General features: G+C 34.6%; 1 protein-coding gene across 2 annotated transcripts in view; it reads left to right on the plus strand.

Annotated features, from left to right (window-relative positions):
* ccdc85cb (coiled-coil domain containing 85C, b) overlaps nucleotides 1-17,380 on the plus strand; it is a 45,135-nt gene that overhangs the window by 23,229 nt on the left and 4,526 nt on the right. The window contains exons 2-3 of one of the 2 annotated variants that reach the window (XM_086019108.1): nucleotides 2,942-3,021; nucleotides 4,412-4,453. In XM_086019108.1, coding sequence (XP_085875234.1) covers nucleotides 2,942-3,021; nucleotides 4,412-4,453 — 122 coding nt within the window. The remainder of the gene's footprint in view (nucleotides 1-2,941; nucleotides 3,022-4,411; nucleotides 4,454-17,380) is intronic. The other variant, XM_086019109.1, reaches the window with a different exon arrangement.

Genomic DNA, 17,380 nt, shown 5'->3' on the forward strand with positions numbered 1-17,380 from the left:
TTTTTCACCTAACTTTGAACACTGAACACAATAATATAAAGAAAATGTTTTACTTCAATTCCCCTTCCCACTTTATTAAAAAAATAGTCATAATTTAAAAGACTACTACTACTACTTCAAATTAATTGTTTTATTTTATTTAAAAAAATATTTGAGTAGTTTAAATTTTTTAAAATGTATTAAGGTTTCAAGAATGTTTTTTTTAATTTTATTTAATCATACAAAAATATATTCATGTAATATACTGGGCTTTTTTTTCCATTAAAAATAATATCTGTATTGATTAATTTAAATTCAGCAATTTGTTTTGTTTGAAACATGATTTATTTCAATAAAATGATTATCAAAAAGAGGACAATTATTTATTTTTGCTATTTACAAATGAGTGTTTAGGCGTTTAAATCTTTTTGTAGTGAGACACTGCAACACTGAGCAAGTTTTAGTTCTTTAAAGAGAATGCTTCTGACTAGAGTGCGTGCGAGGCAGACCCTCCGTGACGGATTAGCGCTAGGACCACTCGGACATGACGCTAAGGTTTAAACGCGGCCCCCCGTTGCGGATTCTGCTGGATCAAGCTCAAGTCCTGAATTGGATACCCACAAAAACAGGCGATTTGCATGTGGCTTCACGTGTGTGTGTGCGTGTGTGTGCGTTCAAATCAGATGCTAGATCGGATTGGAGGTTAAGAGTTAATAGTAAAAAAAAAAATTTAAAAAAATTATGCGGTAATCTCTGTAAAGAAAAAAAACGTGAGCAATCCCTACAAATATTTATAATTTCTTCTATTAGTGGTTGAAACTATGAATATTAAACACTTACATTTAATTTCAACTTCATTTTGCAACATTGTGGACAGAGGTAAAGTTTCCAATTGAAATAGAAATGCAAAGTGAGCGAGGCGTCATCTTGGAGCTAAACCTGTTTTTTTTTTTTTTTTTCAGACTATCCTTGAGTGTATTTCCTATGTTTTGAAACTAGAACAACTCTGAAGTCAAGTCAGGAAGTGATCCACTGTAAATCCACCCTGTCAATTAAGATGAATTCGCTCCTGAAAATGTGTTTGTCTCCCATTCGTAAAACCCAACTTCCTGTTTACATTCTTGCGGCCAATAAGAGAGGAGCTTGAATAAGCAAGGATGCGCATTCATTGGTTCGTCTTTGTTGCGCGACGAAGGTTGAGGAACCTTCACTTTAATCGGCTTGAGTGGTAGCCAAAGGTCAGGCCAGCATCAGATGAGTCCAGATTAGCGGGTCACAAGGCACAACCGGGAGATTAGCGGCCTCCGAGTCTTTGTGCTTTGTACGCGTACACCGCTGCTCTTTGTTTTACAACACTGCGGTGGCTAAGGTGTACAATGAGTGTCCTATCACTGGTGAGCTATTTTTAGAACCGTGCTGTTGTCTTAGCGGCTAACTAGCACCCGCTGGCGCCATTTTGTTATTATTATCATTTTTTTTTAGGACAATGCACAATCAACCGAGCAAAAAAAGGCATCAGTTTGTCGCTTTTTGTCTTGCTCCCTCCTCCGCTCGTAACTGCTCACACCTCCCCTCTCTGCTCACTGAGAAGGACGTGATATAGTGGGGGACCGCTGCATTACGCGACGCCAAAGAAAACTTTTCAAACTTTTATATAAATATATAATGCGCCGAAGAGAAGAGTGTTGCCAGGTGTCTTTTGTCTGTCTTTGCACTTAACAAACAAAAGCAAGCGGATGCGTCGCGACGCGCCGCCTGACTCGAGCTTTGATGGGGGTGTCGATGAAACGCGGCTTTTTTTTGGAGAACAAGCTCGGCGCCACCTACAGGGACCGGGATGGCGCGCCTCACGCGGCTCCTGTCCCCTGTTTGAACCCGTCGTCGCGTAATGGCGAGCAACAGCGGCAAGCGGGGAAATTCGGCCGAGACGTGACGGATGTGTGATGCTCGTTTGCCGCTTTTACCGCAAACGTGCGGCAGGAAAGAATGCGAGAGGACGTCAGGTCAGACGGGGAGAATCGCCCAGGGAAGGTTTACGCTTTTGAACCCGGCATTCCTTGAACAGCTGTTTTTTTTTTTTTTTTTGTCTTTTTTTCTTTCCCCCCTTTCCAAGTGCATATATCATTTAAACACATGTCGAGATGAAAGGAAGAGTGGCAGTCAGAACGCATACTCATATATTTTCATTGTGGGGTGCCAAGTGTGATTATTTAAAAAAAAAAATGATACTATCCATTTTCTTTAGCTTTTTAACAAAAAACAATCTTGTAAAAATATAACCCATGTTGCTGTATACTAATTTCATTTTCCTTTTTATTTTTCTAATTTTATCTTGACTCTTAATTCTTTTTCTTTTTTTGCTATTTGCCTGTCAAATTTAATTTCTAAATAAAAACTAAGTTTAACTAAACATATGACATCATTTAATGTGAATGATTATAATTTAAAATTAACTTTTAAAAATTATTTTTAGGTTTTTGTTCAAATAATCACTTTCAATCGCAGTCTATTTTGCCTCACCAAATTTATTTTAACTTAAATAATTGAATAAAACTGTCATTTTAGTTTGCAACATTTAAGTGAAATGTTTTTTTTTTTTTACTTTTTCAATGTTTCACTCACTGTCACTTTTTCATAATTATTTGGATTCATTTATTTTTAAAAAACATTTCGCATGACCCTTTTCCAGGTCGGAAAATGAAATGGTTAACTTACACAAACATATCCTCTCTGAAAGTGATAAATGAAAATCATAAAAGGCCGACAATTGCATTTGAAAAAACGAACAGAAGTCCGTTTGGCAGCGTGCGCTTCAGGTGACGTCAACTTCCTTGCATATGCCGACCTGCGTGCACTCCTGTGTGCCTTCCGCCGCCGGCTGCCGCCTCGCTCTTCTCCGTCTTGACGTCTTTTGAAATGCTAATGTTGTCTCCTCCCCTCTTTTCTTCTTCTTCTTCTGCAGATCCCTCCTCCAACTACATCCGGCAGCTGGAGACCAAAGTGCGAATCCTGGAGGATGACAACAACAAGCTGCTGTCGCAGGTGAGCCATCACGGTGACGACCCGCGTCACTTCAGTTGGATATGGCCCAAAATGCTTGATGAGAACCAAAGCCTTTCCCAATCGAGTCACGTGACTGACTATGTATTTTTTATTTATTTTTTTAATGAATCAGTTGATTAATTGGCTGAATTATATTCAGCCAAATATCTGCATGAGCCTAAAAGGAAAAAAAATCCACATGGGTCGGGCACGTGTGACCCCCGTGTCTTTCACGCCGTTTCTCGGAGCTCAAATTGATTAGCTGGAAGGCGCTTGACGCTTTTGAGTACTTTTGATGCAGACTGCGATGTTGCCGAGATGGTCAAACGGCGGTCGACCAAAAGATCCTCCGGCGGCCGGGGTTTGAACTCTTCCGGAAGATACTTTTTTTTTTTTTTTTTGCGCGGGGCGCTGATGAGAATCATCGGCAGTGCCCGCCCGCCTGCCTGCGTGCGTCTCGATGTTGAGCCATGTTTAATTCATGGCGGGAGGCTTCAATGGCGAGCGTCGGTTTGCCCCCGTGGCAAAAAGAGCGAGCAGACGCTCAATGACACAATCCAACCGCGTTAACCTTCCGATGACTTCGCCCGCGTTTGGAAGATGCCAGCGCGGAGGTGGGAGGGGGAGGGGGAGCGGCGGGGGCGGCGGGGACTTTTGGGAAGTGAAAGGGGTTCGCGGCGAGGTCACGTCAGTCTGCTCGGAGGCATAAGCATTGCTCGTTATTGACGCGACGATGGCGTACGTCTGACAAACACGTGACATCGCCTCAGTTTGTGTTCTCTTTTCATCATAAACGATAATGACGACGACGACTTTTGCCAGAATGTTTCACTGCTCTATTTCGATTTCAGTCAATCCGTTTCATACATTTTTTTCTTCAGTTTCTTTTTTTTAACTCATTTAAATGTTTTCCAAATTATATTCTACGAGCTTGCCATTGCTTTATTTAAAAGAAAATATTTTTAAAATCATTTCACTGGACTGGCCGCAGCTTCGTTTTTTGCACGTTAAAAAAAAAAAAAAAATCACTAGATTGTGATACGTTTTTCTTGATCTTTTCAATTTTAATTAAGTATAAAATTGTTTAACGGCATTGTCACTTTATGGTTTTATTTCACCACCCTCATATTTCACAAGACCATTTGTTTATTTTTGTTTATTATTTTTATTTGATTTTTCATTTTGCTTTCCATAAATAAAGCAAATTCTGTAGACTGTCATGAATTGGTTTGGAAGTTTCTGTCATTTTTACTGAAATTATTTCACCAAACTGTCCCTGCTTATTTCTTTTATTTTCATTTTTTGTTTTTATTTTTTTTATTGTAGTTTTTTTCCCCCCTTATAGTGTACCTAAACCTGGTCAACAGTGTTGCTGTTTTTCCTTCTGCAGGCTCATAGCCGTTATAGTTTATCGCAGATACAAATGAAGAAGGTAACTGCTCATCTTTTTTCCACTCACTCGTCTCTCTCTGGTGGCGGAACTTTCTGCTCAGCTTTTCGGGTGGACACGCACACAAACAAAACATCTGCACAATGCAGGGGCGGAGCCAGAACCTGGGTGGGCCTGAATGTTTCTCTCACTGAGCACAATGCTAAAATGACTGAATGATATGAAGTTCAGATCTTCCTTAGACAAGCACAATTGTCATTATCAATATTCAATCAAATAAAAACAAAATCACAACGAAACACAAATTCGAAAATAATTTAATCGTAATTTACACAAAATGTAAAAGTATATATTTTCTTCATGGATCTCACTGGGTGGGTGGGCGGGCAGTCTGTCAATCTGGGTGGGCCCAGCCATGGCTCCACCCCTGGCACAATGTAGTCATGTTTAACATCAAATCTGTGAATACTCAAACCGCAGATTCTTGGTTAACTTAGCTAACAGTTTTAGCCTTGTGGTATTTTATTTTTTACTGTGTAATCCGAACAACATAGTTAGGGTCAAGGTTCGAATCAAATCTGCATTAGATTATCGAGATAAGGGCTGAAACGTGACGCCGAAATTATGGCTAACCGCGCGTAATCCAAGCAAGGCTAGCAACTAATGCAAAAGAGCCTGTTTCTTCTAACATAATTCCTTTTAAGGCTGAAATGAAATTTGCGTTAAAACATTTAACTTGATTCAAAGATTATGGCTGATTATAGGCTAACAGCTAATAGCTTCACCCTGAGGGCGTTTTGTTTGTCATTTGAACAATGTGGTTACATTTAACATGGGATTGAGCGCATGTTCAATTTAGTGACATTGCTATTTGATTTTAACAGCAGAAATCAAAATCGCTTGTCTTTGTGTTAAGATAAGATCAGCAGCTAATGACTTTTAACCTAGCATAGTCTTAAATCAAAGCAGTTTGATAGGATGATGTTTGTCCCATGTGGCCACGCCTTTTTTGGGGCTTTTGCTGTCCACGAATCTTTCCCTTGCACGGCGAGCAAAGGCTACATTTTCTCTGTGGTGCATTAAAGAAGTTGCTCTTGTCTCGGCTTGCCGGGACGTCTGCCAGCGGCGGTGGCATAAATATTTGAGACTACAAGAGTGACACAGGTAGAGCCGCGCATCCATAATGCATTGAGAGCTTTCTTTTGAACAGCTCTCCTTTGGAAGGATTGTCCGTGAATCAGAAGTGTCTTTTGGGGTGGGGGACGGACGGACGTGGATTAGTCGCCCTGGTTGTTAAACTTCCTCCTTTAAGCTTGAAAGGAACAAAAGTCTCTTACCACAGGAATGTTGACCTTCCCATTGGACGCTGTTAACCTGTTCAAATTCACCGGCAAAGACACGAGCAGGAGGAGAGCAGGTGTGCACGTTCCCACACAAGGCAGAAATTGGCTAAACACACAACTCGCATGTTATGTTAGCGCGCTCCGCCGTGTTTGCCGCGCCGGCGTTTCGGAAGATAATGACTCACTTGGGCCTCGGGCGAGAGTTGCGCGATGCATCAGAAAGGTTTATAAAGTCTTTAGAAAATAAAAAAAAAAGGCTCACTTGTGGGGATTTATTGAGAAACAAGACTCATTAGCTCTTTCTGTAGACTTTGCACAATTTCACGTACAAAAATCAGGCTACCAACGCAACTAGCTGAAAATAGTAGCAAATATTAATAACACAACAAAAAATGTATTTTAACAAAACAAACATTTATTCCCACATTTTATACAAAAAGAATATGATGCTTCTTCTGCAAAATTAGCGCTAAATGCTAATTATCTGGGTAAAAAACTATGAAAAAACAAATTGTTAGCCTGTCCAGGCTGGCACACTATTCCACACCAAAAAAAAAATTCCTGTGCAAGGATAGAAAATGATTGGGAAATAAATAGTGACAACTGGTTAGTATGTTAAAAACAATTCTTTAACTATGTCAAAGTAACATGTTCACACTTCTTCTGCAACACGACACTTAGGAGGAGTTAGTGGTAATATGCTTTTGATAAACAACTACGACAACACTAATTGTTTTAGCCTGGACAAACTAGCCTACACACTCTAATCAACAAAAACAATGTTTTGTGCACCAACAATCTTATTTGTAAGCATCTTATTTAAAGAAAAAATGAATTTACTTTAAATTGACATTGCCCAATGGTGTCCGATTTTGTCATTTGTGACGCTAAATATGGAAGTTTGCCACCGGGCAACGTCGCTCTTATTATTCCGATGAGATCATTGATGGGTTTGTTTCAGTTCAGATGACTTGACATTTCCCCAGCCACCAAGCCCTGCAGACAAATGTGACGAGATTCTTTGAACGATTTAAAAGCAGAGTAAAGATCCTCCTGCACTATGGGAAGGACGGGAAAAGGTTAGTGGGACAAATAGGCGTGACAATGAGCAGTCTTGCTTTTCAGCTCTCTACTGGCTGAGAGTATAGAGTCGTGGGATTGTAAACCTAAGGGCACGGGTTTGAATCTCGCACATGCATATATATATATATATATATATATATATATATATATATATATATATATATATATATATATATATATATATATATATATATATATATATATATATATATGAAAAAAATGAAATGATGTATAGTAAGGTGCTTTTTTTTTCGAAAAAACTGGTAAGAGTAAAGTAAGGCGTTTTTTTTTTTTTTTTTTTCGAAAAATGTTGTAAGCGTATAGAAAGGTTTTTTTTTTTAAACATGGTAATGCGTGTTTTACTAAAAATGTGGTAAGGCGTTTTTTGTGGAAAAAAACCCCCAAAAAACGACCATGTATAGTAAGGCGATAGGCTTACTATAGTATGTGGTTTTTTGTGAAAAAAAACGACCATGTCTAGTAAGGCGTTTTTTTTTTAAAACGTGGTAAGGGTATATAGTAAGGCGTGTTTTACTAAAAATGCAGTAAGGGTATATTAAGGCATTTTTTGTGGGAAAAAAAAAAAAACGACCATGTATAGCAAAGGTATAGTAAGGCGTTCTTTGTAAAAAAAAAAAAAAAATTTACCATGTATAGTAAGGGTATAGTAAGGCGTTGTGAAAAAAACGACTATGTATAGCAAAGATATAGTAAGGCGTGTTTTACTAAAAATGTGGTAAGGGTATAGTAAGGCGTTTTTTGCAAAAAAAAACTACCATGTATAGTAAGGGTATAGTAAGGCGTTCTTTGTAAAAAAAAAAAAAAAAAAAAAAAAAAAAAAAAAAAGACCTTGTATTTTAAGGCGTTGTGAAAAAAAACTACCATGTATAGTAAGGGTATAGTAAGGCGTTTTTTGTGAAAAAAAAAAAAAAAAATGACCATGTATAGTAAGGGTATAGTAAGGCGTTTTTTGTGAAAAAAACTCACCATGTATAGTAAGGCGTTCTTTGTAAAAAAAAAAAAAAAAAAAAAAAAAAAAAAAAAAATGACCATGTATAGTAAGGGTATAGTAAGGCGTTTTTTGTGCAAAAAACCCCACCATGTATAGTAAGGCGTTCTTTGTAAAAAAAAAAAAAGACCATGTATAGTAAGGCGTTTTTTGTGCAAAAAACCCCACCATGTATAGTAAGGCGTTTTTTGTGAAAAAAACTCACCATGTATAGTAAGGCGTTCTTTGTAAAAAAAAAAAAAAAAAAAAAAAAAGTAAAAAAAATGACCATGTTCAGTAAGGGTATAGTAAGGCGTTCTTTGTAAAAAAAAAAAAAAAAAAAAAAAAATGACCATGTATAGTAAGGGTATAGTAAGGCGTTGTGAAAAAAACGACCATGTATAGCAAAGATATAGTAAGGCGTGTTTTACTAAAAATGTGGTAAGGGTATAGTAAGGCGTTTTTTGCGAAAAAAAACTACCATGTATAGTAAGGCGTTCTTTGTAAAAAAAAAAAATGACCATGTATAGTAAGGGTATAGTAAGGCGTTTTTTGTGAAAAAAACCCCACCATGTATAGTAAGGCGTTCTTTGTAAAAAAAAAAAAAAAAAATGACCATGTATAGTAAGGGTATAGTAAGGCGTTTTTTGTGGAAAAAAAACGACCATGTCTAGCAAGGCGTTTTTTTCGAAAAACGTGGTAAGGGTATAGTAAGGCGTTCTTTGTAAAAAAAAAAAAAAAAAAAAAAAAAATGACCATGTATAGTAAGGGTATAGTAAGGCGTTGTGAAAAAAACCCCACCATGTATAGTAAGGCGTTCTTTGTAAAAAAAAAAAAAAAAGACCATGTATAGTAAGGGCATAGTAAGGCGTTTTTTGTGCAAAAAACCCCACCATGTATAGTAAGGCGTTCTTTGTAAAAAAAAAAAAAAATAAATGACCATGTATAGCAAAGGTATAGTAAGGCGTTCTTTGTAAAAAAAAAAAAAAAATTTACCATGTATAGTAAGGGTATAGTAAGGCGTTGTGAAAAAAACGACTATGTATAGCAAAGATATAGTAAGGCGTGTTTTACTAAAAATGTGGTAAGGGTATAGTAAGGCGTTTTTTGCAAAAAAAAACTACCATGTATAGTAAGGGTATAGTAAGGCGTTCTTTGTAAAAAAAAAAAAAAAAAAAAAAAAAAAAAAAAAAAGACCTTGTATTTTAAGGCGTTGTGAAAAAAGACTACCATGTATAGTAAGGGTATAGTAAGGCGTTTTTTGTGAAAAAAAAAAAAAAAAATGACCATGTATAGTAAGGGTATAGTAAGGCGTTTTTTGTGAAAAAAACTCACCATGTATAGTAAGGCGTTCTTTGTAAAAAAAAAAAAAAAAAAAAAAAAAAAAAAAATGACCATGTATAGTAAGGGTATAGTAAGGCGTTTTTTGTGCAAAAAACCCCACCATGTATAGTAAGGCGTTCTTTGTAAAAAAAAAAAAAAGACCATGTATAGTAAGGCGTTTTTTGTGCAAAAAACCCCACCATGTATAGTAAGGCGTTTTTTGTGAAAAAAACTCACCATGTATAGTAAGGCGTTCTTTGTAAAAAAAAAAAAAAAAAAAAAAAAGTAAAAAAAATGACCATGTTCAGTAAGGGTATAGTAAGGCGTTCTTTGTAAAAAAAAAAAAAAAAAAAAAAAAATGACCATGTATAGTAAGGGTATAGTAAGGCGTTGTGAAAAAAACGACCATGTATAGCAAAGATATAGTAAGGCGTGTTTTACTAAAAATGTGGTAAGGGTATAGTAAGGCGTTTTTTGCGAAAAAAAACTACCATGTATAGTAAGGCGTTCTTTGTAAAAAAAAAAAATGACCATGTATAGTAAGGGTATAGTAAGGCGTTTTTTGTGAAAAAAACCCCACCATGTATAGTAAGGCGTTCTTTGTAAAAAAAAAAAAAAAAAAATGACCATGTATAGTAAGGGTATAGTAAGGCGTTTTTTGTGGAAAAAAAACGACCATGTCTAGCAAGGCGTTTTTTTCGAAAAACGTGGTAAGGGTATAGTAAGGCGTTCTTTGTAAAAAAAAAAAAAAAAAAAAAAAAATGACCATGTATAGTAAGGGTATAGTAAGGCGTTGTGAAAAAAACCCCACCATGTATAGTAAGGCGTTCTTTGTAAAAAAAAAAAAAAAAGACCATGTATAGTAAGGGCATAGTAAGGCGTTTTTTGTGCAAAAAACCCCACCATGTATAGTAAGGCGTTCTTTGTAAAAAAAAAAATAAATAAATGACCATGTATAGTAAGGCGTTTTTTTGTGAAAAAAAATGACCATGTCTAGTAAGGCGTTTTTTTCGAAAAACGTGGTAAGGGTATAGTAAGGCGTTTTTTGTGAAAAAAAACGACCATGTCTAGCAAGGCGTTTTTTTCGAAAAACGTGGTAAGGGTATAGTAAGGCGTTCTTTGTAAAAAAAAAAAAAAAAAAAAAATGACCATGTATAGTAAGGGTATAGTAAGGCGTTTTTTGTGAAAAAAAACGACCATGTCTAGTAAGGCGTTTTTTTCGATAAACGTGGTAAGGGTATAGTAAGGCGTTTTTTGCGAAAAAAAAACTACCATGTATAGTAAGGCGTTTTTTTCGAAAAACGTGGTAAGGGTATAGTAAGGCGTTCTTTGTAAAAAAAAAAAAAAAAAAAAATTACCATGTATAGTAAGGGTATAGTAAGGCGTTGTGAAAAAAACCCCACCATGTATAGTAAGGCGTTCTTTGTAAAAAAAAAAAAAAAAAAAGACCATGTATAGTAAGGGCATAGTAAGGCGTTTTTTGTGCAAAAAACCCCACCATGTCTAGTAAGGCGTTTTTTTCGAAAAACGTGGTAAGGGTGTAGTAAGGCGTTTTTTGCGAAAAAAAAACTACCATGTATAGTAAGGCGTTTTTTTCGAAAAACGTGGTAAGGGTATAGTAAGGCGTTCTTTGTAAAAAAAAAAAAAAAATGACCATGTATAGTAAGGGTATAGTAAGGCGTTTTTTGTGAAAAAAAAACGACCATGTCTAGTAAGGCGTTTTTTTCGAAAAACGTGGTAAGGGTATAGTAAGGCGTTTTTTGCGAAAAAAAAAAAAAAAAAAACACCATGTATAGCAAAGGTATAGTAAGGCGTTCTTTGTAAAAAAAAAAAAAGGTACAGTAAGGCGTTCTTTGTAAAAAAAAAAATAAAATAAATAAAAATAAATAAAAAAAAAAAAAAATGACCATGTATAGTAAGGGTATAGTAAGGCGTTTTTTGTGAAAAAAAACGACCATGTCTAGTAAGGCGTTTTTTTCGAAAAACGTGGTAAGGGTATAGTAAGGCGTTTTTTGCGAAAAAAAACTACCATGTATAGTAAGGCGTTTTTTTCGAAAAACGTGGTAAGGGTATAGTAAGGCGTTCTTTGTAAAAAAAAAAAAAAAAAAATGACCATGTATAGTAAGGGTATAGTAAGGCGTTTTTTGTGCAAAAAACCCCACCATGTATAGTAAGGCGTTCTTTGTAAAAAAAAAAAATAAATAAATGACCATGTATAGTAAGGGTATAGTAAGGCGTTTTTTTGTGAAAAAAAATGACCATGTCTAGTAAGGCGTTTTTTTCGAAAAACGTGGTAAGGGTATAGTAAGGCGTTTTTTGCGAAAAAAAACCTACCATGTATAGTAAGGCGTTTTTTTCGAAAAACGTGGTAAGGGTATAGTAAGGCGTTCTTTGTAAAAAAAAAAAAAAAAAAAAAATGACCATGTATAGTAAGGGTATAGTAAGGCGTTTTTTGTGAAAAAAAAACGACCATGTCTAGTAAGGCGTTTTTTTCGAAAAACGTGGTAAGGGTATAGTAAGGCGTTTTTTGTAAAAAAAACAAAAAAAAAAACGACCATGTATAGCAAAGGTATAGTAAGGCGTTCTTTGTAAAAAAAAAAAAAAAAAATGACCATGTATTGTATAGTAAGGGTATAGTAAGGCGTTTTTTGCGAAAAAAAACAAAAAAAACCCACCATGTATAGTAAGGGTATAGTAAGGCGTTTTTTGTGAAAAAAAAAAAAAAAGACCATGTATAGTAAGGGTATAGTAAGGCGTTTTTTGTGCAAAAAAACCCACCATGTATAGTAAGGCGTGCTTTGTAAAAAAAAAAATGACCATGTATAGTAAGGGTATAGTAAGGCGTTTTTTGTGAAAAAAACTCACCATGCATAGTAAGGCGTTCTTTGTAAAAAAAAAAAAAATGACCATGTATAGTAAGGCGTTTTTTTCGAAAAACGTGGTAAGGGTATAGTAAGGCGTTCTTTGTAAAAAAAAAAAAAAATGACCATGTATAGTAAGGGTATAGTAAGGCGTTTTTTGTGAAAAAAAAACGACCATGTCTAGTAAGGCGTTTTTTTCGAAAAACGTGGTAAGGGTATAGTAAGGCGTTTTTTGCGAAAAAAAAAAAAAAAAAAAACACCATGTATAGCAAAGGTATAGTAAGGCGTTCTTTGTAAAAAAAAAAAAAGGTACAGTAAGGCGTTCTTTGTAAAAAAAAAAAATAAATAAATAAAAATAAATAAAAAAAAAAAAAAATGACCATGTATAGTAAGGGTATAGTAAGGCGTTTTTTGTGAAAAAAAACGACCATGTCTAGTAAGGCGTTTTTTTCGAAAAACGTGGTAAGGGTATAGTAAGGCGTTTTTTTCGAAAAACGTGGTAAGGGTATAGTAAGGCGTTCTTTGTAAAAAAAAAAAAAAATGACCATGTATAGTAAGGGTATAGTAAGGCGTTTTTTGTGCAAAAAACCCCACCATGTATAGTAAGGCGTTCTTTGTAAAAAAAAAAAAATAAATAAATGACCATGTATAGTAAGGGTATAGTAAGGCGTTTTTTTGTGAAAAAAAATGACCATGTCTAGTAAGGCGTTTTTTTCGAAAAACGTGGTAAGGGTATAGTAAGGCGTTTTTTGCGAAAAAAAACCTACCATGTATAGTAAGGCGTTTTTTTCGAAAAACGTGGTAAGGGTATAGTAAGGCGTTCTTTGTAAAAAAAAAAAAAAAAAAAAAAAATGACCATGTATAGTAAGGGTATAGTAAGGCGTTTTTTGTGAAAAAAAAACGACCATGTCTAGTAAGGCGTTTTTTTCGAAAAACGTGGTAAGGGTATAGTAAGGCGTTTTTTGCGAAAAAAAACTACCATGTATAGTAAGGCGTTTTTTTCGAAAAACGTGGTAAGGGTATAGTAAGGCGTTCTTTGTAAAAAAAAAAAAAATAAAAAAATGACCATGTATAGTAAGGGTATAGTAAGGCGTTTTTTGTGAAAAAAAATGACCATGTCTAGTAAGGCGTTTTTTTCGATAAACGTGGTAAGGGTATAGTAAGGCGTTTTTTGCGAAAAAAAACTACCATGTATAGTAAGGCGTTTTTTTCGAAAAACGTGGTAAGGGTATTGTAAGGCGTTCTTTGTAAAAAAAAAAAAAATTACCATGTATAGTAAGGGTATAGTAAGGCGTTGTGAAAAAAACCCCACCATGTATAGTAAGGCGTTCTTTGTAAAAAAAAAAAAAAAAAAGACCATGTATAGTAAGGGCATAGTAAGGCGTTTTTTGTGCAAAAAACCCCACCATGTATAGTAAGGCGTTCTTTGTAAAAAAAAAAAATAATAAATGACCATGTATAGTAAGGGTATAGTAAGGCGTTTTTTTGTGAAAAAAAATGACCATGTCTAGTAAGGCGTTTTTTTCGAAAAACGTGGTAAGGGTATAGTAAGGCGTTTTTTGCGAAAAAAAAACTACCATGTATAGTAAGGCGTTTTTTTCGAAAAACGTGGTAAGGGTATAGTAAGGCGTTCTTTGTAAAAAAAAAAAAAAAAAAAAAAATGACCATGTATAGTAAGGGTATAGTAAGGCGTTTTTTGTGAAAAAAAATGACCATGTCTAGTAAGGCGTTTTTTTCGATAAACGTGGTAAGGGTATAGTAAGGCGTTTTTTGCGAAAAAAAACTACCATGTATAGTAAGGCGTTTTTTTCGAAAAACGTGGTAAGGGTATAGTAAGGCGTTCTTTGTAAAAAAAAAAAAAAAAAAAAAATGACCATGTATAGTAAGGCGTTTTTTGTGAAAAAAAAACGACCATGTATAGTAAGGCGTTTTTTTCGAAAAACGTGGTAAGGGTATAGTAAGGCGTTCTTTGTAAAAAAAAAAAAAAAAAAAAAAAAAAATGACCATGTCTAGTAAGGCGTTTTTTTCGAAAAACGTGGTAAGGGTATAGTAAGGCGTTCTTTGTAAAAAAAAAAAAAAAAAAAATGACCATGTATAGTAAGGGTATAGTAAGGCGTTTTTTGTGAAAAAAAAACGACCATGTCTAGTAAGGCGTTTTTTTCGAAAAACGTGGTAAGGGTATAGTAAGGCGTTTTTTGCGAAAAAAAACTACCATGTATAGTAAGGCGTTTTTTTCGAAAAACGTGGTAAGGGTATAGTAAGGCGTTCTTTGTAAAAAAAAAAAAAAAAAAAAAAAAAAAAATGACCATGTATAGTAAGGGTATAGTAAGGCGTTTTTTGTGAAAAAAAATGACCATGTCTAGTAAGGCGTTTTTTTCGATAAACGTGGTAAGGGTATAGTAAGGCGTTTTTTGCGAAAAAAAACTACCATGTATAGTAAGGCGTTTTTTTCGAAAAACGTGGTAAGGGTATAGTAAGTCGTTCTTTGTAAAAAAAAAAAAAAAAAAAAAAATGACCATGTATAGTAAGGCGTTTTTTGTGAAAAAAAACGACCATGTCTAGTAAGGCGTTTTTTTCGAAAAACGTGGTAAGGGTATAGTAAGGCGTTTTTTGCGAAAAAAAACTACCATGTATAGTAAGGCGTTTTTTCGAAAAACGTGGTAAGGGTATAGTAAGGGTATAGTAAGGCGTTGTGAAAAAACCCCCACCATGTATAGTAAGGCGTTCTTTGTAAAAAAAAAAAAAAAAAAGACCATGTATAGTAAGGGCATAGTAAGGCGTTTTTTGTGCAAAAAACCCCACCATGTATAGTAAGGCGTTCTTTGTAAAAAAAAAAAAAAATAAATGACCATGTATAGTAAGGGTATAGTAAGGCGTTTTTTTGTGAAAAAAAATGACCATGTCTAGTAAGGCGTTTTTTTCGAAAAACGTGGTAAGGGTATAGTAAGGCGTTTTTTGCGAAAAAAAAACTACCATGTATAGTAAGCCGTTTTTTTCGAAAAACGTGGTAAGGGTATAGTAAGGCGTTCTTTGTAAAAAAAAAAAAAAAAAAAATTACCATGTATAGTAAGGGTATAGTAAGGCGTTGTGAAAAAACCCCCACCATGTATAGTAAGGCGTTCTTTGTAAAAAAAAAAAAAAAAAAAGACCATGTATAGTAAGGGCATAGTAAGGCGTTTTTTGTGCAAAAAACCCCACCATGTATAGTAAGGCGTTCTTTGTAAAAAAAAAAAAAAATAAATGACCATGTATAGTAAGGGTATAGTAAGGCGTTTTTTGTGAAAAAAAAACGACCATGTCTAGTAAGGCGTTTTTTTCGAAAAACGTGGTAAGGGTATAGTAAGGCGTTTTTTGCGAAAAAAAACTACCATGTATAGTAAGGCGTTTTTTTCGAAAAACGTGGTAAGGGTATAGTAAGGCGTTCTTTGTAAAAAAAAAAATAAATAAATGACCATGTATAGTAAGGGTATAGTAAGGCGTTTTTTGTGAAAAAAAATGACCATATCTAGTAAGGCGTTTTTTTCGATAAACGTGGTAAGGGTATAGTAAGGCGTTTTTTGCGAAAAAAAAACTACCATGTATAGTAAGGCGTTTTTTGCGAAAAACGTGGTAAGGGTATAGTAAGGCATTCTTTGTAAAAAAAAAAAAAAAAAAATTACCATGTATAGTAAGGGTATAGTAAGGCGTTGTGAAAAAACCCCCACCATGTATAGTAAGGCGTTCTTTGTAAAAAAAAAAAAAAAAAAGACCATGTATAGTAAGGGCATAGTAAGGCGTTTTTTGTGCAAAAAACCCCACCATGTATAGTAAGGCGTTCTTTGTAAAAAAAAAAAAAAATAAATGACCATGTATAGTAAGGGTATAGTAAGGCGTTTTTTTGTGAAAAAAAATGACCATGTCTAGTAAGGCGTTTTTTTCGAAAAACGTGGTAAGGGTATAGTAAGGCGTTTTTTGCGAAAAAAAAACTACCATGTATAGTAAGGCGTTTTTTTCGAAAAACGTGGTAAGGGTATAGTAAGGCGTTCTTTGTAAAAAAAAAAAAAAAAAAAAAATGACCATGTATAGTAAGGGTATAGTAAGGCGTTTTTTGTGAAAAAAAAACGACCATGTCTAGTAAGGCGTTTTTTTCGAAAAACGTGGTAAGGGTATAGTAAGGCGTTTTTTGCGAAAAAAAACTACCATGTATAGTAAGGCGTTTTTTTCGAAAAACGTGGTAAGGGTATAGTAAGGCGTTCTTTGTAAAAAAAAACTACCATGTATAGTAAGGCGTTTTTTTCGAAAAACGTGGTAAGGGTATAGTAAGGCGTTTTTTTTCGAAAAACGTGGTAAGGGTATAGTAAGGCGTTCTTTGTTAAAAAAAAAAAAAAAATGACCATGTATAGTAAGGGTATAGTAAGGCGTTTTTTGTGAAAAAAAAACGACCATGTCTAGTAAGGCGTTTTTTTCGAAAAACGTGGTAAGGGTATAGTAAGGCGTTTTTTGTAAAAAAAACAAAAAAAAAAACGACCATGTATAGCAAAGGTATAGTAAGGCGTTCTTTGTAAAAAAAAAAAAAAAAAATGACCATGTATTGTATAGTAAGGGTATAGTAAGGCGTTTTTTGCGAAAAAAAACAAAAAAAACCCACCATGTATAGTAAGGGTATAGTAAGGCGTTTTTTGTGAAAAAAAAAAAAAAAGACCATGTATAGTAAGGGTATAGTAAGGCGTTTTTTGTGCAAAAAAACCCACCATGTATAGTAAGGCGTGCTTTGTAAAAAAAAAATGACCATGTATAGTAAGGGTATAGTAAGGCGTTTTTTGTGAAAAAAACTCACCATGCATAGTAAGGCGTGCTTTGTAAAAAAAAAATGACCATGTATAGTAAGGGTATAGTAAGGCGTTTTTTGTGAAAAAAAAACGACCATGTCTAGTAAGGCGTTTTTTTCGAAAAACGTGGTAAGGGTATAGTAAGGCGTTTTTTGCGAAAAAAAACTACCATGTATAGTAAGGCGTTTTTTTCGAAAAACGTGGTAAGGGTATAGTAAGGCGTTCTTTGTAAAAAAAAAAAAAAAAGACCATGTATAGTAAGGGTATAGTAAGGCGTTTTTTGTGAAAAAAAATGACCATGTCTAGTAAGGCATTTTTTTCGATAAACGTGGTAAGGGTATAGTAAGGCGTTTTTTGCGAAAAAAAAACTACCATGTATAGTAAGGCGTTTTTTTCGAAAAACGTGGTAAGGGTATAGTAAGGCGTTTTTTGCGAAAAAAAACTACCATGTATAGTAAGGCGTTTTTTTCGAAAAACGTGGTAAGGGTATAGTAAGGCGTTCTTTGTAAAAAAAAAAAAAAAAGACCATGTATAGTAAGGGTATAGTAAGGCGTTTTTTGTGA

Source organism: Filicampus tigris, chromosome 20 (genome assembly GCF_054856515.1).
Source record: "Filicampus tigris isolate MCC_2025a chromosome 20, RoL_Ftig_1.0, whole genome shotgun sequence".
Lineage (NCBI taxonomy): Eukaryota > Metazoa > Chordata > Actinopteri > Syngnathiformes > Syngnathidae > Filicampus > Filicampus tigris.